The sequence below is a fragment of the Idiotropiscis lumnitzeri genome, chromosome 9 (assembly GCF_059441095.1).
Source record: "Idiotropiscis lumnitzeri isolate Australia: NSW breed Sydney's pygmy pipehorse chromosome 9, RoL_Ilum_1.0, whole genome shotgun sequence".
Taxonomy (NCBI): domain Eukaryota; kingdom Metazoa; phylum Chordata; class Actinopteri; order Syngnathiformes; family Syngnathidae; genus Idiotropiscis; species Idiotropiscis lumnitzeri.
The window spans coordinates 4,915,912-4,938,661 of record NC_142399.1 but is presented as its reverse complement, the minus strand read 5'-3'; the positions used below and the strand labels follow the sequence as shown (position 1 = coordinate 4,938,661).

The following is a 22,750-nucleotide window of genomic DNA, read 5'->3' as shown; positions in this document are numbered from 1 at the left end:
GGCACGGGTGAGGACGTCGCCATGAAATATACACGCAAAGAGAGCAAGAGCGTGCGCGCCGACGTGCACACGCTGTGGCATTTAAGCTCTCGCTGTGCCTTGGAGGACGTGCTCTAATATTCTCCACCCATCTTTCTCTTGAGCTGCTCTCATTCTGTCTCCGCCACGAGCCATTTTTGTGCTACCTCGTCATGCTCGTCACATCCCACTGGGGGCGTCTCTCCAATATTCCCTCATCCCCTCCATCTCCCGCCGTCATCTCTTGGCTTTTATCTTCTCTCGCCTCTCGTGGCCTCGCTTCAGTTGCTTTTGTCGTTTCGGAGGCTTCGGAAAACCTTCAAGGTCATGACCGCACAATTGATGCCAGGGAAAGGGAAATGTTTGAATCGTAGGAGGCCGACCTTTACTTCAAGTGTCTAATACTCCTTTTGCCAACCCGAGAAGTCGGACCCAAATTAGGGCTCGGTTCCATTTTAATCGGTTCTTTATTGGTCTGTAAATATTGTTGTTGTTGTAATCTAGTTGACTGTAATGGTCCCCAGGTTGGGCCGAGTGAATTGGGGTGCTGTCCTGTTGTCATCGTCCAATATCTTGATTCAAAAACTCTGGAACTTGAGTTAAAAAAAAACAAAAAACATTGGTAAGAGAACCTGGACAAATTTTTTGTGTTTTTTTTTAGCTTTGTCAATTAATATAGAAGTTGAGCACAAGTTGCAAGAAATGTTAAAAGTTACAGTTCTGTTCCAGTATGTTTTATTTTTAGTTATTGCGTCATCACCATTTTTCTCTTTGGTTTATCATCACTGATAAATACAAAAAGGCACAAACACCCACAAAAAACTTTGGAATACTGATTGAGAAACGACAAAGCAACGAAATTACGCAATGCGGAGTCTCTGCTTTATTTAGTCTTTTATTCAGATCGTTGATTTATTTTTTTTTTGCCATGTTTACTACATCAAGATGAACCTGTGAGGCAAGTCAAGTTGTTTCAGTTGCAATGGTCCATTGCACATGTCGGCAAATTATTTGATTATGTTTAGAGATCCAGGAGTGAGCATATTTAGGATCTCACGCAACATGCAAGATCTCACAAAGGCGGACTTTGTTTTATTCTTTATTTTTGCACAAGTCACACAGCAAACGTATCTTTGCATGTGAATAAATGATGCTGATGGAATAACTTTTAGAGGAGAGCTTGTCCTGTTTGTCTGCCCCCCCCCCCCCCATCTCTGGCTGACACATGCTCATTTTAGAAACCGTCATCTTGTCAGACCTGAGTGGCTTCCGTCCTCACCGGCCCACTGCGTCATCCCAATCGCCATCAATCACTGCTACTGTTGCTGAGGTACAACAATAACTTGCAGTCTGTCTCATCGAGGCCATCGAGGTTAAAGGAAGCAAATTGCAGGGGTCCAACTGTATGACGGCATTGCTGTCGGGCGTGGATCGTAATGCTCTGTTTGATAGCTGAGTGATGGATTGTGATTATGCATATAATCGCTGTTGTATGCTGACAGAAGTGAGAGTACAACAGGAAGGATGGACGGACGGCCATTTTGGGGAGAGAGGCCGGAGAACAAGAAGTTTTTTTTTTTTAAAATGACGGACGAAGCGAGGACGGAAGTGGGTTTTCGTCCGTCGCTTTAATCGTGGGAAATATCACGACGCGCTTCATGTCTCGTGCATGTTCACCGTGTTTGTATGCCGGAGTGGCTGACTTCACTTTGTTCCAACCCGACAAGAGGGTTGTGTGGGGGACGCCAGTCAGTCTGGTGATCGAAGGTGATTGTGTTTGCAGGTAATTGCTATCTTGGTTGACACTTAAACAGTTAAAAAATTCAATCCACTCAGACGAAAACCCCTCTTCCATGACCTTAGCATCTCGTACACGGTGTCATTTTATTATTATTATTATTATTATTATTATTATTATTTATTTTTATTTAATTTTTATTTTTATTTTTATTTATTTTTTATTTTTATTATTTTTATTATTTTTATTTTTATTTATTCCTTTTTTATGAATGTAGGAAATGGGTAACATCCCGGTGAAAAGTAAGGATGAAAGCACGTTAAAAGGACGAGGACAGACCGGGACGGAGGACAACTATTTTTTTATGAACAAGGACGGAGGCACGATGACAAAAGGGTACCCAGGTCGCGGACGGAAGGACGCTAAAATCTCTGATTATTCGACTTCATTGCGTTATATTGTTGATACCAAAAGTATTTTCTCAAGCTGTTAAAAGTCAGTGGTTTGAAAAGAGAACATTTCTTTTGTGCCAGTCTCAAGATCCACACGTGTTGACTCGGACCAGGCCACAGGTCTTCACAATTTGGCTTCCCACTTTGCACCTGTCCTCCAAAGTTCATTTTAATTAGCGTCGCCACTCCGATGGTGTTGCATTTCACACCACTGTTTGGATTTTCACGCATCAGAACGTAGCCCCCCGCCAGCGGGATTACCTTACCAGATGCACCGTGCTCACGCATTTCAGAATCGAAATAGTACTTTGGTGCCAGGTGAGCTGTCAGACAAAAGGAAGATGATTGATTTGAATGCAGACATCTTTTATTGAGTCCGACCGTTCGGTACAAATTAGTGACGTGGTTCCTGGAACGGAAACGCACACACATTGCGGAGTAATCACATCAGCGTCGACTGGAACGCTTACCGCCGTTAACGAGGCCATTTTCCCTTAACTCATTTGCTGCCATTGACGGATAAAGACGTCAAAGATCCTTTTTTTTTTTTTTTTAACACGGCTGGTAGTAATCGGAGGGACGACCAATATTTGAGGACATGCTGTAAACGATAATACTAAGAGTGAAGAATGGCTTTGATCTGAGTGTCGGGAATTCATCTTATGAGTCGTGGTGGACTCCGGCATTTCAATTTGTCGCTTGTTAGCAAAACCAAAAGTAACTTTGATTCGAACGTTGCATTGCAGCCCTGCCATTGTTTGCTCCACTTTGTTGTTTTCTCCTCCCATTAGTTCGAAGCTGCGGTGGCTCGTCGGCATATAATTGGGCTTCCCTTTGCTTGACGGTTATGCATCATTAAAATGTTTTACTTGGGAGAGAATCACAAAATCAAGTGCAGCTTGAGCATTGAGAGAAACACCAAATCCAGCTCTCACACGGCCTGGGACCTTCTTGTCATCAAAGTGTTTGATTCCAAGGGAATTATTTGAACTTGCCCAAAGATGGACTGATTAGGAAATGGGAACAATTTGTTAAAACCAACACGGGTGTTGCTCCCAATTGGTATGCGTGTGCTTTGTGTGTTGCACAGCAAGAATCGGCAGTTGAAGGGCTGAGTTACGCCCGCGTGTGAGCGGAATACAAAGCGTGCTTTCCCGAACAGCGTTGTCAGGTCATTGCTGCACTTTGTGTCTCCAACCTGCCGCCGTTTCAAGCCGAGGTGTGCGTGTGCCGAGATACGCCACCAACATGTAATAGAGGCTTCGTCCCGTGAGATTCTTGTCGCAGCCCATATTTGTGTTCGAACGCGTGCGGGTGCCTATCGCGCTTCTGATCGCACACGGATGATGAAGTAGAATTTGTTCTGGAAAGGGAAATAAAACACACACATACACACATGGAAGTGGTGCAAACACTGTGATGGTTTAATGAGCTCACAAAGCCACAATCTGTTCTCGCTGAAAATCAGAACAAATGTTGAATTAATATTAACTTATATCTCTGATATTATGAAATAATCCTTTCAAATATGACATCTATATGAGTTGCATAAAAACGTCACACTAGAGTAGCTTTTTAAGGTTGCCGTAATATTCCGTCAATCCCTCATTATTTGCCAACGCAGTTTTTCACCAGTTCAAGCGACAACTAAAAACACGTTTCACGACAAATGCAATGTTTTTTTACATGAGCGCAATTTTCCGTATGTGCTCAGTCAATCATGCGTCGCGTATCGAAAATGAACGTTGTTTTTGCACCAGAGTCAGAGTCCGAGGCATTTATATTAGCCGGTAAATAGTCTCGATCTCGATTCGATTACAAAGAAAATTAGAGCGCATTTTGAAATTAAGTCACTGCCAGCCCAGCTGAACAGAATGTCTTTTTTTTTTTTTTGGCTTCTATACCCGTCGTTGGCTGTGAATGAATTAAGAAAATGAAAATAGCCGATCTTTTTCAGCCGATACTGACGAGCCCATATTTCCGATCACATGATCGGATCGGCACACCTTCATTAAAAACGGGTTACAAAAAGTTTATGTGGAACTGGGACAGATTAATGACATATTTATTCATTTCAATGAGGTGAGACGATTTGAGGATACGATCAACGCCAGGGAAAAAAACTAATTAGTCAGAATAGTAATTAGCTTGTTTAATTTATTCTGTACTTGAAGCCTGTTTGGTTTAGCATGATGGAATTTGGTCGTCTCAAGAACCCTTGGCCTCAAAAAAAAAAAAAAAAAAGAAAATGACTAGAGGAGTAAATTGTTCCATGCTGGTTGAGTTTAATACATGTTATTATGTGTTTACAATTGCGCCGTTGTCATACGAGAGCCGCCACCTTGATCCCTTCAGCGTGCAACGGCAGAACCTGAAACCGCCACAGACACGTGAAGCCAACGCACGCCTTTGTCGCCGCCACCCTCCACATATCCAGTCCTGGGGAAACGTTTGCTCGAGTGCACCTCGGAAAACATCTGAGGGATTTAGCTTCTCACTTTAAATATAGCGTGGGCCGCACGAATGAAAGCCAAGTGTGGCGTTATTCAGAAGAAAACATGAATATCTTTGGAGAAACGCGGCGTGAGGAGCACCCCGTCCCGCGTAAATCTTTACCACGACTATGACACGTGCGTTTTTTACGAGAGCTGCTATTTTTATTTGACATATCTGATTTTTAACCGAACGAGGGAAGCCCCGCTGCCTTAAAAATACTCTTCTAGGTTTCCCCTTTTGCAGCGGCGCTTGCACAATATTGTGAATGTGCGATGGAGGGGGGGGGGGGCTCTTCACAGCTGAATAACTAGGTCAGTTTAAGATGATGACGCGTCTCTTCGGCGAGTCTCCGGCTTTTTAGCAAGCGACCACAATGGCGAGCGACAATTGTTCCTTCTCTGGTCCTCAACCCAACGTGACCTTTATACTCACACGGTGGCCTAAATTCGAGGGCACATGCGGGATGCGAGATGACGCGTCTCGAATGAAGGAGAGTGAAGGAGAAACATTACGTCCCTGGATGGGAGACATTTAATAGCGTCCGGGTACTCGTGGATATCGTGCAAAGCGTGCGTGGGTTTTCTCCGGGTATTCCGGTTTCCTCCCACATTCCAAAAAAACATGCAAGGCAGGTTCATTGGACGCTCTAAAGGTGTGATTGTGAGCGTGGACGGTTGTTCGTCTCTGTGTGCCCTACGATTGGCTGGCAACCTGCTCGACGATAGCTGGGATAGGCTCCAGCGCCCCCCCGCGACCCAAGTGAGGAGAAGCGGTACAGATAATGGATAATTGTGAATAATTATTTGTTAATTAATAATTATTATGAATAAATATTATCATTTTTTAAATATTTTTTTTTTAGTTTCATATGTTCTCCTGTACAACCTCATGTCTATTTTTAATTTTTTTTTTTACAGATTTAAAAGTAAAAAAATATGATTTTAATTTCTGTTTTTGTCAGATTCATCCATCCATCTACTATCTGTACACGAGGGTCGCGTGGAGCCTATCCCAACTTGTCAGCCAATCGCAGTGTCAGATTCTTTTTGTTTTCGTCCAATTTTCATGAATGCAGCAATTACTCATGAGGCGATTTCTTCATTCACTCTTTTGTTCATTATGGGCTGTCAGTTTGTCCGATGGTTATCTTGACATGTTTTTTGCTCAAGTGACAGAGGGTTACTTTTGATCTTACGCATGACACAACAGCTTTAAGATCCTGTAGTAGCTCCCACCGGCTTCCTAATCGTCTTTTTCTTCATTTTTCATCTTGAGCCACCCATCTCCCCCTTTTTTTGTGTGGGAAGTCAATGATGCGTTGCGCTCGTGAGGGTCATTCTGCTCTGCTCAACAATGCTGCTCAGAATCTCCATGGTGTTGCATTCGGGCGGCTTCAAGCCATTAAAAATGCAAGCCAAGTGCTTAATACCTCGAGCACAATGCGTCAGATCAATCTCAAGGGCCATCGCATGAAAGTAATCAAGCTCCGTCATCAATAATAAATGGCAGCGTGAGGCGGCACAGTGGGCTGCTATTGTGGAATGGGCTGAACAGGAGACAATCGTGCATGGCGACCGTCTTCAGCTGTCGCTAAGAAGATTGTGCTGACATTCTGCCGATGATGACGACACCAATTTGGCTCGGAAGATTTTTCAAGGCCCGGTTTGATCTTGTGCTGCAATATTATCCATCCGCGTTTAATCCGGCAGTGCAATAATAGTTCCATCAACACTTGATAGCACCTCCGAGCACTTCCTGTCAGCACGCCCCGGTGAGAGTGGGACATGATTTACGTGTGTGATTGAACTTTCATCACCCTGGTGGCATTCAATACACTGTATTTGCTGACATGAAGGCGAGCGTTCATTATTCAAAGCCAACTTTGTTAAGACGTCCGTCAGCCTGCAACCTGAACATGACAAGACGATGTTTAATGACGTGTCGCGTCAACGGCATCGGAATAGAACATCCCCATGTGCAGGAGCATCACTTGTTAATCATTTGCTCTTCTCTTCTGTCTCCTCAGGTGGTGTTAGTATTTGCACTCAGCATCGGGGCGCTTGGAATATACTTTATAGACTCCTCAGAGTAAGTATCTCGAATGTCCTTGGAGATATTTAGAATGATGTTGTTTGCTTCCGGAGCCGCGCGAAAAGTGGAATAAACATGACTTGCGTTGACGTTGCCCTACATGCTGCCAATCAATCGTATGTGAAGTCTCTGAAATGCAAATGCTCGTATTTACACACTCGTACACGTGTGCGCGCACACGGGCTGCATCTTGTCAATGGAAGGCATGTCAGTTTCCATGGCAACAGAGACAGGGAGATACTGTATGTGTGTGGAGGATCTTGTTTAGTTGTGTGTGTGTGTGTGTGTGAATAAGTGAGAATGGCGTGTGTTGCCAGTTGGTGCATCTCCCCGGTTGGCAGTCACCCAGCGTCACATTGCGGCCCTGGCAGCCCTCTGACAACCACTGCAGCGTTATCCACTCTCAAAAGTACTTCTTTTTTGGAAAGATTTGAATCCCTTCCAAGTTCAAATAAGAAGCTGCTTTGAATGAGATGGTAAAACTTGTCAGTGGGCTCGAAATGGCAGCAAAGTGAACTGGCTTGATAAATCTTTCCATGTTTGTGATGTGCGCAATTAGATACGTATTTCTTTTTGTTTTACCGCAAAGCGTATGTAATAAGTATGTAATAATTTACACACAGTATTGTAAATTTTGTCAGGCCTCGCCCCGAGAATTAATGTTAAAGAAGATTATTTGCATGTTGGGAACATACTTAATTTTCTGGCAATTTTTACCCATCACATGAACCAAGACGTATTTCAAATGAAGTTATCAGAAAGACGTTTCACTTGGATGACAGATCAAATATTGTGGCTGGCGGCTGTCCATACATTGGGCACTATATCACCGTTTAAATGTATTGCCTCCCGCATCCGAGGCATTGCCTAATCCATCAGCGCGGCAGTCCATAGTGCCCCCAATCCCCTCCCTCCGCTTGGCATTGTGATTAACTCAGGCTTCCTCACTGGGGGGACTTCTTATCAAACCAGAGCAGGTTCTACAAACTCGGAGGGCTTTTTCACGTACAGTAAACATGGCGGTTGCTTGTGTCATTTTTTTCCGCTACATTTTCCACGCACCTGACTGGAATTCAAGAGTCTCGATAAGGACTCGCAGCATTCCGCCTCCATTCGATGCGTATCAGCCGGCCAAAGACGTCCCACGCGGCCAACATCAAACTCATCCAAAATGCATTCACTTAAGGGAGCCACAAATGGCTTTCCATTATCACTCGGACTTGTCACCTACTCACGAGCTGTCACGCCAGTCCTGCCGCATCTCATTCATTTTCACTTTTAGTGTATTCTCGCGGCGATCCACAAGGAGGCAATTATTGACTTTTTATTACCCGGTGCGAGAGATTGCGTGTGCGAGGATGCGTGAAGAAGACGAAGACGAAGCGGTAGCATAACACCGCGGGCATAATTCAATTAACTCACTCTCATACGCCCTCTAAAAATAGAGCACCTCATTTACCTTTGTTGCAGCGAGAGCAGAAGGAAAATCAATGATTAGAGACTTTAACCTCGCGCTTTTAATGATTGCAATTAGCCTTCTAAATATTGACGGCTGCGTGTTACAGTCACTGTGGGGCTGCTCACCTTTCTCTTAACCGTAAACGCGGCCCTCGTATGAGTCAACGCTCTTTTAGTGGCAAATGTTCTGTAGAACACAGAAACAAAAAAAAATATTCTTTTTTTGCTGTTTACACGGACGCATTAATTTGGTTTAAAAGTTTATCGGAATAAAAATGCGTATATACACCCCCCCATTCGGAATATTCTGACCCCATCAAGTTCATTCCGATCAAGATTTTATTCCGAACAAGAAGGGGTGGTTTATGTCGATTGATAATCCGAAAGGCGCGCATGAAAACTTTCGGAAATTAAGTAATAAACCTCTGTGACGTCAATATGGGCGTGCAGAGTGAGCGGACGATTAAATATCAGCACGAGCAAAAACAGTACAAACGTCTGGTCAGGAGACTACATTGCAGCTCCATTAGGAAGTGTTAACTTGATGTAAAAGCGCAAATGGGAATAATAAAATAGAATAATGCTAACGTTTCTGTTCGCTACTGCCACCTGTGGCTGAAAAATGAAATTGCAACCTATTGTCTTTGTGCGCACGTTTTAAATGACAATTTCATCACTTCTTACCTTTGGAGTAGAAAGAAAGCCATTTGCATGTGGCTTTTCAAGCCCAAGTGGGTTTTCAGTACTCTCCACCGCTCAATTTTCTGGTCGTGACAGTGAGACGACGACGAGAACGCGCATGTCGTCACGTTTGCAGAAAAAGCGTGGGAAATTCAAACCTGATTCCACGCTGAAAATTATTTTTACGGAGTGTTAATCTGCTATTAACTCATTTACGACCATTGACGGCTAAAGACGTCAAAGATCCTTTTTTCTTTTTTTTTTTTTACTTGGCTGGAAGTGAATTAGTTAATAAGATCTGTGAGTCATGGTCAAATGAAAAGGCGATTTAAAAAAATATTTGGGGTCAAAATACTGTGGGGTGGAGCTTATTTGCAGGCTACTTCCTGGTTCGTGGTGGATGACGTTCCTCACCAAATGTAACGCGCTCTTCTTCACCTCGGGGAATTTATGGTTACTCTTTTGACTGTTATAACTAACGAAAGCTTCGTATGACGGCAACAAATCTGAAAAGCGGGTTTAAACTTTTGTTTTAATTGTTTGTTGTCACGAATGAGCTCGCGTTGTAGTCATTAACTTGACAAACATGCTGTTGTTGAGAGGTCTGCTTCTGAATGAAGCCTCAGTAAGCATGGAGAATGACCGCCCATCTGTTTGCTGTTGCGGGGAGCTTGTTTACCTTCAATCTGTGCCCGTGGCGTGTTTGAATTCAGCCTTTTGTCTGCTCTTCTCGTAGCACACGGACACACACATTATATGATGGCGTTGTCAGTGGGAGGATGTAGTTTGTCCCCTCCCACTCGACCAACAGCGTGGACACCTTGGTTCATCCCTCTGCCTTCATTTTCCTCTTGGGTGCTCCCATCAAAGCAATAAAGACAAATGTAGGACAAAGTCACCGCTGGCTTGCCTTGAAGGCATGCCCCTGCTCCACTTTTGTATTCCGCTTCACGTTCTTGTTAAGCTGATGGCACAAAACCGGACGGAAACGCCGTCCAAGGCCACATAAACCTGCACCTGGAACTCTATCATTAGCGTGTCACCAATGTCAACACCCAAACAGAAACGGATCCTAATGACTAATTAATGGAGTAAGCTGAGAAATATGGCTGAGGAGCGAGGTGAGGCTTGGCAGACCTTGTGGCGGCGACAACTCGCCTAAATACGGACCTCCTCTGCTGGGTGTTGATAGTACCTGGCAGTGAGGTCAGGTCGGAATACCAAAGCCTCCATTTGGACCATTAGAGGACGCTGTTAGTAGCTGACACCATTCCCCACATTTCAATCTACAAACATATTATTAATGGCACTTGTTCATTGAGCTCCCCCCTTTTGAAATTGAGGCAAAGCATATCCTGGATTCCCAAACTGGACGTGATATGAAAGCAAAGCGCAAAAGAGCATTGTACTGTTTCATGTAACACCGCGAAAGATTCTGCAGTCAAAGATGATTCTCCCAAACTGGATTTCTAATGACATTTGTGTGTTTTCCACTATCTGCTAAATGCAAATGGTCTGCATGAGAACGCTAATTAAAAATCTAACGAGAGCAATGTCTGTCTCGCTAATTAGTCGACTCAGTCTGCAATTGCACGCTCAGTGGCCTGGACAGGATTTTTTTTGTTTTTGTTTTATTTTTTTGTAAGGAGGGGACTCAGAGTCACTATGACAATGTGAAGGAGGCCTGGTATCCCACAATGCAGAGGGAAAGTGCTATTTTTAGTACAAAGGCTGAACGCTGCATGAGACAATCTTTAAAACACAGACTGAGCCTTTTTATTGATTTTTTTTATTACAATGTGTGCAATAATGTATGCAATATAAAATCGTTGTTAGTACATTATTATTATATTGTTATTACTGCATTATTATTATATTATTATTATTACTATTTCTACCTTCTTTGAAAAATATGCTAGGTTTATCGTTCACAATGATATTGATATTATTATTATTATCATTATTATTATCACTATTGTTATTACTATTATTATTAGGTACAAATACAAAAACAACAAAAAGAAACTCAAGGAAATTTTCATTCCCTGAAGAAAATCATGGTTTTTTTTTTTCGTTTTTGTCATCTATAATTAGCTACTTTATAATTACAACGGACAATTGAGAAGGGATGTTCGCTGTTTTCTTTTCATAAAAGTGTGAGTGAGGTTTCTATTTTTATTTACCTTACAACCTATTCCTATTAATAAATCTTTGCCCATCCATTCTTCTCCATTCTTTTTTTAGTCTCCTTTGAGTTGTTGATGTACTCATCCATCGTCCTTGCTGCTGCTATTTTTACCTTGACCTAAGTGAATTATTTAAATACTAAGCTAGCTTCCCAGACGCCCCCCCCCCACCCCCCCCCCCCTGCTAAGTTGCTTAAAGAGACTCTTTCTAGGCAGACATTTACTGATTACGCCTAAATCGCTTTCAACATCTGTGCTGGCAGGCGTGGAATCAAAACATTCATTAGCGGTGATGCATTATGGTATAGACGGCAAAATCCCTCGCTGTTAGTCCTGCAGCTTGTCAATGTCGCAGTAGGGCAAACAAGAGCCTATTGTCTCACCAAAGGTATTTTGGGCTATTTTTACAGCGTCATAATCAGCCTAAGTTCTTGTCCTTATGAGCAAATGAGGATGTACGTATGTGCCAGTGTGTGTTTTTTTTTTTTTGTTGGTCAGAGGAGGTTAATGTGACGAAACATTTTCGCTCCTGAAATAGACCAATGTGCTCTGTGGCGTTCCCCTCGGGCACTCTGTGTTCTGTATGTCGTATGTGTGCATGCAAATGTGTGTACCGGCGTCACAAATAAGCAGCAGCCATGGGGGTTAGACTGAGAGCAGCATGTTTTTTGTTTTTTTTTTTGGTTTCTTTTTTTGGGGCATTCACAAATATAAACTGCGGATGAATACGAGAGCTTTTTACAGAAGCGTTGGAGTCCCCGGGATTTAGACCCATATATTTCCATCCAGCCTAAGAGGATACACTGGCATTTGTACATACACACACACACACACACACACATGGATTCACAGCCTCCTATGACTGTCGCTATGTCACATCTTTCCGCCTTTCTTTCAGCATGTCTCTCTCCTTGCCATCGCCACTCTTTAACCCCCCCAGGCTGTGCCAGGGCTTAAAGGAGTAATAAGAGCCGCGTTGGTCCGTGATCTATTTTCCGCGGGATGCTGGCAACTCGTGGCCAGAAATCCCATGTGATTGTGTGGTGTGAAGTGACCCCCCCCCCCACCCCCCATTCAACACACCCAACGGGGCAATCGGGATTTTGTCTTGTCTTACATTCGTTTCCTGTTGGAAACACTGACACGGGATGAGATAACGCAATCGGCTGCAATAATTCTGTCGTCATTTTTCTATAATTGTTTCCTCGGCGTTCAGTGGCATGCTCACACGTTCATATTATTTTGGGCAGTATTGCTTTGGGAGCCTCAAGCGGCGGCGATGTTTCAATGAACTCTTTTCGTGTTACTTTAAAAAAAAAAAACTGCTGGGCCAATAGAGTTTCGTTTGTGTTACCATGGCGACGAGGGTTGAAGCTACGTGTTTAGCCTGGAGCAGTGAGCTGGTTGCAGCCACGTTGTCACTTTAAAAAAAAAAAAAAAGGAAGTTGACGATTCTATGCAAAAGCCATCTTTGGATTAATTTGTCCTTTTTCAGTGCCGGTGCAAGCTTCCCGATTGCTGCTGAAAATTGAAGTGATATACTTAACAGATGGGTGAGAGTTTGCGTCATAGCGTGTGGGCGGAGAAGATTGGCTTTTGCCATGGAGCATCAAATTGTCATAAAAACTCTTTCCAGAAGCTCCTCCAAAAGCCATTTGACGACGTATACAAGACAAATGGATGACATTAATGAGTCAAGCTTTCGCTTGGCATTTGCATTCGTCGTCATTCCCTTCAAGGGCGCATTCATCACTGCTCGCAGCATTATTTTTAAATTTGACTCGGATTTTAGGACTTTTATGTGTTTGGGATTTTTTTTTGCAGTGCGGTAGTCTGACGAGCATTTCAGGGTGTTCTTTCCCAAAGCGCTTTTTAATTTTAATCAGAAATGGTTGAATGTGTCTGGAAACATATTTGTGATGCTAATTTTAAAAATGTCTTCTTTTTTTGCTGTTAAGTCATTATTATTATTATTATTATTATTATTATTATTGATAACAATAATAATTTTTTTTTAAGGTTTTATGTTTGATGTACAAAAGCTTGCACAATACAGATTTTAGTTTATAACTACGTTCCAGAAATAAAATTCCACCTGTCGCCGAACCTGACCCATAATTCATAAATTCGTTATTTCTGTTATTATGAAAACCACACGTGAAAGCAATGACAGATTTGTAACCAACGCAAAATAAAATCATCTAGAAAAGTTGACTTGCATCTCTCATTATTGACCCGGCTGGCATAGGCGGGCACTGACCTTCGACCCAAATGAGGAAAAATGCGCTAAAAAAAATAATGGATGAATGTTTTGAAGCCCATTAAGCAGCACTTGAAGACATCCGCTTTTCTTGTTTTTTTTCTTCCCTCTACTTCCATCACAAACGTGATGATTTGACTTCTAATAATGACCACATTTAAGCTTCCAGTTTTTGGACGGGATCTTTCAACATGATGCAAAGTCAAGCTGACTAACCAGCGAAGCCCATGTTGCATGCTGCCATGCTCTCGCCGGGGTTATCGAGAACGCTTTGGGTCATATGACTCGAGATGAGCAGTTAGTCAGAATTAGGCCAGAGTGGAGCCCAAGGGGGGAGACGCCACGGTGACCACTCCAAATGGTGTCTTCACTGTGCACCATCTGTGTGTATGAGTGCACGCTTGGTCTTGTAAGAAAGCTATTTTTATGACGCGACGGCAGAGGAAATTTGTTGGCTTGATGCATGACTCTTTAATTGAAAATTTAGAACATTGGCACTAACTCCTTTTTGGGGACAGATTCAAATTAACCTCTGCCCAAAATCTGATTGCACTTCATGAGGAAATTGCCTTTCAACCAAATCAAAGCGTTTATTTTTAACAATAGCCGCGGGTGGTTCTAATTTCTTTGGACATGGGGCGAGGCTTTTACATCATCTTAAAGAGCAGAACAATCCGCAGGATACGCCCGAGACGGACAGTCGGAATTAAAAGTTGGATCATCTTCTTGGAGCAATAAGTCCTCTTTGGCGTGTCTCGACTCGTTCATCCGATTTCATGGATGATAAAAATGTCGACGACTCATTCGTCCACTTCTGGAGGTCATTATGCAGGAAACTCCAGCCTCAAAACATTTAATGATCCATACATGAACATTTTTGAGGGAAAAAAAACATTTTTTTAAGGTCCGCTTGACATTAATTTTTAACAACCTCAAGACAGATATTAATACGTATTATAATAGAAAATATCAGATTTATTAGACAAATGTTTTGGTCTTGCTTTTTTCATTAAAAAAGGTGAACCATGATATAATATGAAAAAAATTTATTTATCAACTTAAATTAGAATTGTTATAAACACTTTACTAAAGCCTACCGAGCGACTGAAATTAAAAAAAAAAAATTCCAGAGTGAATTTTGCATTGTACTACATTGCAATATCGATTTGAATTAGATTTTTTTTTTTATCCCTACCATCTTAAATGCTCTGCTATGTATTTTTGTAATGCATATGTGTTCCCTCGCCAGCCTATAGATTCCCGTAAGTCACGTCTATCCGAGCAGACCATTATACATATTCATGATGTTCGTACAGGGGGGGAGTTTGCTGCTTGTAGGCACACATCCAAGTGATAAATACGATAGTTACTGCCTGTGATTGCTTTTGTGCCTACTCACTAATGGTTTATCATCATCGGGTAAATCGAAGGATGGATAGTATGACGGGTCTGCAAATGACGGTTAGTGGCTTCCTCCTTCTTGACAGGCGAGGATCCAGGAGATTCTGCCGAGTGGCGCATCTGTCATATTGGGGACAATCTGTCTTGGATATTTGTGGTTTAAAAAAAAAAAAATGCCATGCAATATATTTTACAGGTGGATGATGGGCTGGATCTTTTCGTTTTGCATGAATCTTCTAATCCCGCATTTCCTCCAAGGGTGGTCTCCGCTCTAATTGCTGCCGTGCGCCAATTAATCACTCGGTGCATTCTCCGCTTGAATAAATATACCGCCCCTCCAACGGATGGCTTGCGTAATTATGCAGGCAAATGTATCAATGTAACAGACAAACAAAATGCAATTGTTGCGAGCCAAAACATCAGCACATCAGAATGTTGAAGTTCCCAGCGCAATATGAAAGATGAAGTTGCGTTATGGTAACGATTGTGCCTCCCTTTTTAACTCATCCAACCACCAGCTAGTTTAAAAAAAAAAAAAAAAAAAAAATCATTGACGTCTTTAACCGTCAATGGCAGTATATGAGTTAATCACGTTTGTCGATTTGTATAATTAAAAAAACACAAACACCTCAATCAGACTTCAAAATAAAGGGAAGTGCTAACAAACGAACCAACAAACATCAGTCAAAATCTATTACCACATTATCTTTCTAAAGAAGAGTTTCCGTTGATTGGAAATGACGTCTTTCTTGCCGAATGGTATTCTAATGTTTGTCATTTCGTGTGATCATAACGGCAGAAATTGGAAAAAATAAATAAATAAAAATCCAATGTATAGCCAAAGTATCCCACAAAGCTTGGAGTCTTGTTGAAAAGAAAGAAATCACTTTTTTTTTTTTTTTTAATCTTGCATACAATGAAGACATCAACATGATATCACAGCCATGCACCAAATGCAAATCTGAATTGCATTTTTCAAATAAATGTCTCAGTACTTGCGATAAATATCGACGCCGACCCAGCAGTTGAGGAAATACAGTACATCGTTGTTCCCCTGAATAAGAGCTTGCAAGGAAATCTCGATTACTTTGGCTGGAGACCCATTTGACTTTCTTGTGATGGAGGACCAAACACACAAACAGAAGCGTCTTATATAAGATTGTTTTTAATATGGTGATATTGATTCCACCCATATTACTCATCCTGAGATTGCGTCTCTGTCGGATAAGGGAAAAAAAAAATAAAAATAGAACGCCATCATCATCAATTCACGGGTGTCCTTTGAGTAATGTTTCGATCTCTTTTCTCTTTTTCAGCCCTATAGAATCCTGCCAGAACTTCTACCAAGACTTCACGTTACAGATCGACATGGCCTTCAATGTCTTCTTCCTCCTTTATTTTGGTCTGCGGGTAAGCAACACATGCCACTTTGTGTTGGTTTCCAAATATTTTTTAATGGACTAAACTTCCACTCGATTTGCTTTTACACTTGACTGAAACTTATCGGCGAAACGTACGCCTCCAAAAAATATGTTGCGAGCATGGGGTGGGAGGAGGCAATAATAATAGCGACAAGAATAATAAAAACAAATTAGATAACAATAATTCGACCATCGTGGGGATAAACGGTTCAGATAATGGATGGATACCAAAAAAAAAAAAAAGGATCAGCTTCAATAAGGACTGGTCGTGTTGGTCTACTGCTAAATGTTAGCCGCTAGCTAGCAAGCCGCAGACTGGCTCGCTAGCTAGCCGGGTTTACTGAATTTAAATTTGATCGTTTTTCCGTTACACGTGTGGGCGGCATTTTATAAATACCATAAAAAATGAACTTGCCTTGATTGCAAATTTTCTTGATTAAAAATAGCATGAAAATTCTCTCCCCTCTCAGGCAGTGTGCTCGTGTGTCCACGGAATATTGAAACCACGCCACAACTTGGAAAAGATTTTGGCTAGCATCTTTGTTATGCCTACACATACCCATTTGTTTGAACCACGGAAATATATCTCCTTAAAAGCGCCGGTGGCTGGAATATATCCCACTGATTTGTTGCTGGGCTTTTTCCACGTTGCTACAACGAGGCACGAATCCCCTCTCCACGCACTGGCTGTCATGTCAGACATTTTTTTTATCCCCTGGGTCTTACACCTTCTCTTTGTGTGCTTATGGCTGACAAAAAGGCGCTCAAAAGTGGACTCTCCAAAGGAAAGATGCGTTTTCGGGATGTAGGTTTAGCTAATTACACGTTTTAAACCCGGATCAAAAAAAAAAGAAAAAAAGGCGGGAAAAAACGTTTAAAGTGATATCTCCACAATTCATCTCTAGTAGCTTCAAAAATCCATCCATTTATTATCTCTCCCACTTCTCCTCACGAGGGTCGCCGGGGTGCTGGAGCCTATCCCAGCTGTCTTTGGGCAGTAGGCGGGGTACACCCTGAACGGGTTGCCAGCCAATCTGATCCACATAGACGAACAACCTCATACCTGGGAACAATTTAGTGTTCGATCAAGCTACTTTGCATGTTTTTGGAATGTAAGGAAACCGGAGTACCCGGAGAAAACCCACGCAGGCACGGGGAGAACCTGCAATCTCCACTCAGGAAGCCCGTAGCCGGAATCGAACCCTGCACCCATTTCTGAATTCAATTTACTCCGTCTTAAGTATTGCCGTATCAAACTCGCAATTTCCTTTTTTTTTTATGCTCAAGCCTCGATCAAATGAGCTCTGTTCTACGTTGCTGTCATCCCAGCAAAGTCTTGCGGGCGAGTCTGACATCCTAACAAATGACTAAATCAACTCATAAGCTCCTTGTGCCCCCAACCACGGGGCATGAATCAGCAAGTAGGGTGATGCAAGAGTGGAGTCACCGAGCAAGTTGTTGTCCACGTACGGAGGTGTTTCTCTTTCTGATTTTCACTTCCCTCTCTTGACATTCTCTCAGTTTATAGCAGCCAATGACAAGCTGTGGTTCTGGTTGGAGGTCAACTCGGTGGTCGACTTCTTCACTGTTCCTCCCGTCTTCGTCTCCGTCTACTTGAACAGAAGCTGGCTCGGTGAGTCATCGGCGCTCCCGTCCGAAAATGATTTTCCCCTCCACACAAGACTTTTTCATCACTGACTATCGCCCCACCCCCCCACCCTTCTTTCTCTATTTCGCGATGACCGCAAGTGTGTCTCTGAGGCTCCCTGGCTCCGGGGCTGCAATCGTCTTTCCCTTGTCATGGAAAGTGACAGGAAATCTCCTCTGATATTTCAAGGAGCACAGCACAGCAGAGTGTCTAATAGGGGAGGAGAGTGACTTTGCTTGTGTGTGTGCGTCTTGTTTAGACGTTGCACCTGAAATAGCTCAGAGTGACCCATCACTGCGATAAATTCACCAAAAAAAAAAAACCCAAGCGTTAGTTCCTCATCCACACACACACACAAGAAGGGTCAGTCTTGCATGAGCAGTCTGGAAAACACCCTAACCTGTATTACATAACGGCCTACTTTTATCTGCGAGTTCAGAGTATTGTGACCTAAATTACACTGCGGTATAAAGGCTCTCTGTCTTGCTCGGGTGCACAGCTACTCTGCTTGTAATACCGTGAATAATACTGCTACCTCAGGACCTTGGCCAAACACAAACAGAGACTTATCTTGGCGATGATGCTATCACAATACAAGACGCTCTTCTCGAAAGTGCAATCATGTGGTTCCACGGCGCTGCGTTTAATGGGGCGTTGTAGAAATACCCACAAGAATAAATAAATAGATATACTCTATGAGGCATTATTCATTTAAAAGTATTTTCTTCGTTTACTCGTACTATGTTTTGTACCTTGCAATTGAGTAAATAAACCGTCTAGCTTCTACAGCAGGGGTGTCAAACTCATTTTTCTCGCGGTTTTTGGTTTCGCTGGGTGGGCTATTAAGACAGAGAAACAATATAAATCATCATCTTCATCGTATTATTATTACTTTTACACAACAATCTGATGGAGAACTAGTTTTATAAAATCGGAATCCAGGAAAATGTTTAACTACAATTCAATTCATTTTAAATTAGAGATTGGTTACAAACAAAAAAATGCTTTTTTTAAAATTGACGGCCATTTGCAATTTGCAAGAAACATGAAGTCATGCATGATATGCCTTCGCGGGCCACATAAAATGATGTCGCGGGCCGGATCTGGCCCCCGGGCCTTGAGTTTGACACCAATGTTCTACAGCATTTGATCACATTTTTTTTTGAATTTTTTTTTTTTAATGTATTAATTTAATTTATTTATTGAATTAATTAATTCATCCATTAATTTATTTATTTATCTTAATGCGTCCTCTCGAAATCAAAGCTTTTGTCTTACGAGATGCCTCATACTTTTTCTGCAATTATGCCCACACTTAGCCACTAATTCAGCATGCTGTTTCCGTATACTGGAGAATAAAATTGTGTTTTTTTATACCTCACCCTAAATAAAAGCCTTCCTCCTTACCGACAGCAAATGAATACCTGTGGCCACCATGTGAGGAAATATAAAGACCTCCTTTAATAAATGCTTGACTCCTATGCTAGCTTCCTCTCTGACGTTCAACTAAGTGACCCCGCCACTGTATTAGAAAATATGTGATTATAAATCTGTGTCTGCACAAAAAATTGTGGCCGCCTGAATCCCCAAATCACTGCGTAATTATGAAGCCGAGATATGAGGTGTTGAGGGTTTCTGGAGGTGCCCCACCGTGGCTAATAAATCCCACCAGGAGTTCAAGTGGTGTAATGAATTAGAGATGGTCAAGTAATCCGGTTCTCGGTGCTCATGATGCAAGATGTCCTCGTCTCCTCCTCAGAAAATCACCGCAACGGGGCCCTTGATGAGAATGATGAAATACGGTGAAATGGCCGTCTGGCTTCTGCTTGACATTCAGTACGGTGTAATTACCTGTGACTCTTTTTTTTTTTAATGTCCTATATCGGAGCCTGGAATTGATAGCGTTGGCACGTCACTGCAGTTGTTGCGCAAAACAGGACCGAAGATGAGTGAAATTGTGAAAGTGTCAGATTTATGACGAAAGAGATTTATGGCTTGAATATCTGTTTCATATATCTCATGTTGGACATCTATAACGGTGGCAAGGAGATTGTAAGAAAACTCCTGGTGGCATGTGAGCTAAGTGTGTGTTTACTGGGGGTAATATTTCCCCACATGCCAAGGGGTTCATAAACCGTTGCTTATGAAATTAACATGCATATCTGCCGGCGCATGTTGCGTGGCCGAACGGGCTGGCAAAAAGCTTCCCGAATACTAATCAGCCAGTCGCAGTCACCGTTGATATTCACGCCGTGATGAGTTTGGACAGGAGTCGGGATTATTATACAGGTCATGCATTGTATAATGCAGCCTCGTGTGCCGGATGAATAATCGCAAATTAATCACATGCCGTGGAACCTTAAACAGCGTCATTATGGTCAGCAAAAAATAACAAATAACGACAAAGCTAAGGTTGAATAAACATTTTTGTTCATGAAATAAAATGACAGAAACTAGCGCTTGTGTTTATAAAACTATAACTACAGCAGAATTGTCCTTAGTTTTTGTCTTTCTTCTTATTGATATCATACATGAGCTTTCGGGGTTCATTTAAAAATGTATTAAATAATGATAAATTATTGGGAGTGTCATTTAGCTGTTGTGTTACATGCAACTGGAATACTGGAGGACGAATCTCAAGCATTAACCCCTAAATCCAAATTAAAAATTGTTTTTTCTTTCCAGACCGTAAATATCGTCAATGTACGTTTTTTCAGTAATTTTAATAAGATACTTTAGTTGTCTTTGCTTTATGAATGTATCCAACTGTTGTGTTGCAAATGCTTTGAGTTGCTTTGAGCAACATTGAGTTGCCTTGTTTATGAATAGTCGCCTTGCAACGTCTTTAAATGTATTTATTTCGGTATTGCTGCTCGCCCGTACAGAAAAAGGAAGGTCAGAGAGTTTTTTCCAAATTGTACTTTAATTTACTTTATTATGCAATATTCTTTTTCATCTTGCACTTGAAAAATATTCCATATATTAAAAAAACTAATGCTAAAACTAATTAAAAAAAACTAATCTAAAATGAACAATTTTCAACAGAATAAAACCTTTTTTTTTTTTATATAACAAAAGTCAAAACTAAATACCAAATTCCACTGAAATTCGGGTGTAATGCTTTGCTAGTCAATAATAATAATTCATGAAAATATAATTCCTGCCCCATTCATTTACTGACGTGTCTACTCTACTTTACAGTATTGTATCCCATTCGGGGAAGCCAAAGGGAGCTTTAAAGCAATGTCCTGCATTGCATTCCCCATGCGTCCTTTTCCTTTCCATGGGCTTCACACCCCAGCAAATGTTCTGCATTCTAATGACAGCACCTCCCAGAGTCCTCATGACGTCCAGCCCACCGTGCCCCAGAACAAACAAGACACTACGTGCATGTCAAGTTGTCTTCTCTGCACAGCCTCTTGTGAAGTGGCAATGGAGCGGAATAGAGATGTGCGGCTAATGAATGAGACCATGCAGAAATGAATCCCCCTTTAACTGATTTATATTGGCATCGCTCCCAAGAGAGCGACGGGATTAGCATATGCTAACTCTCTATAGCTAGTCCACCTTTAATTCTCACTTTTGGATTCTGTGAATAGAATCAATGAATTTATCATGCTCTTATTGAGCCGTGTTGGTTCAAGCAGCTCTTGTCATGGATGCACGGGCTGTCATCGTGCAACCTACTACTGCCCCCAAGTGGTGCTTTTGTGCAACTGCTTGTTGACGTTCTGCATGCCCAGGAGTGTATATGGAGATTAAGTACCTCTACTAGCTAGCAGCAAGCCCTGATGTACATTTAGGTTTGACAAACCAATTTACATGAAACCTAATCTTACTGGAGGAAGCCTTGTTTTAGAAACTAGCTACATCATCATTTATTACATGTTCCTCACGGTACTCTCGCTTCCTCCCACATTCCAAAACAAGCATGTTAGGTTAACGCCTTCACTGCCAAACCAGATTAAAAGAATGTACTTTTTGGCTTCTATACTCGTCAATGGCAGTGAATGAATTAATTTTAGAATCATTTAATAATCGGATGCCTTACATAGCATAGCGTACATAGTCCTGGAGAAGCCTCGGTGGGGGGGGGGGGGGGTGATGAATTTTGTGATGGACTTGTGGATGCTGAAATCAGAAAGGTGATGCGGTGCAGATTTCCGCCATTTCAATATAAACGACTGTGAGTTTGTGTCGAGCATGGCATCATCTAATCCGAGCAGGCTATAATCCCAGATGAAGCATCCTGCAGACTGCTGATTGATAAAAGACCCGGCCGGGTGTGCCGGCCCGTGCCAGAACATGCGCTCGAGCTTGCAAAGCCTCAATGAAGCCTACGGAAAAGCCTCTTTTTTTTCAATGAGCATCTGGCCATCTGACACGTGTGTTCGACCCCCGCGTGTACAAGAGGCTTTGGCGTGTGTGGCAAAGAGATTTTCCTCATACGAGAGCACGTGTTTTCAGAGGCACCGGAAATTCATTGAGATTTTTTTTTTCCAGACTTTACTTGTGATAATGAGATGATATGATAATTATAATATATATATATATATAATTTATTATTATTATTATAATTTATTATTATTATTATAATTTATTATTATAATTATTATAATAAATAATTTATTAATCGCACATTTTTTCGACTTCGACGAAGTCTCTAATGGATATTTACTTAAGTAGTCTCTTGAAATTAATGTCAAATCATTAAATACAAAATATCTTTTAATTTAAAGGCCTTTTCTTTGGTTCTCAAATATAATCCTTCTCCTGTAAAATGGAACTGTCGAACAAAAGCGTCAACACTGACTCAGCTTTCCAGGCATCTTTCTTATATCCTTCTCAAAGGAACAATTGTCCAAAACTTCTCGCTTACAGGTTTAGTTCTGCCCACGAG

General features: G+C 41.8%; 1 protein-coding gene across 24 annotated transcripts in view; it reads left to right on the top strand.

The window, feature by feature from the left end:
- Positions 1 to 22,750, top strand: part of LOC148329949 (calcium-activated potassium channel subunit alpha-1a) — a 135,087-nt gene that overhangs the window by 55,792 nt on the left and 56,545 nt on the right. For all 24 annotated transcript variants that reach the window (XM_088304617.1, XM_088304615.1, XM_088304602.1 and 21 more), the window contains 3 exons: positions 6,731 to 6,792; positions 16,098 to 16,191; positions 17,724 to 17,835. In XM_088304617.1, the coding sequence (XP_088160743.1) occupies positions 6,731 to 6,792; positions 16,098 to 16,191; positions 17,724 to 17,835 (268 nt within the window). The remainder of the gene's footprint in view (positions 1 to 6,730; positions 6,793 to 16,097; positions 16,192 to 17,723; positions 17,836 to 22,750) is intronic.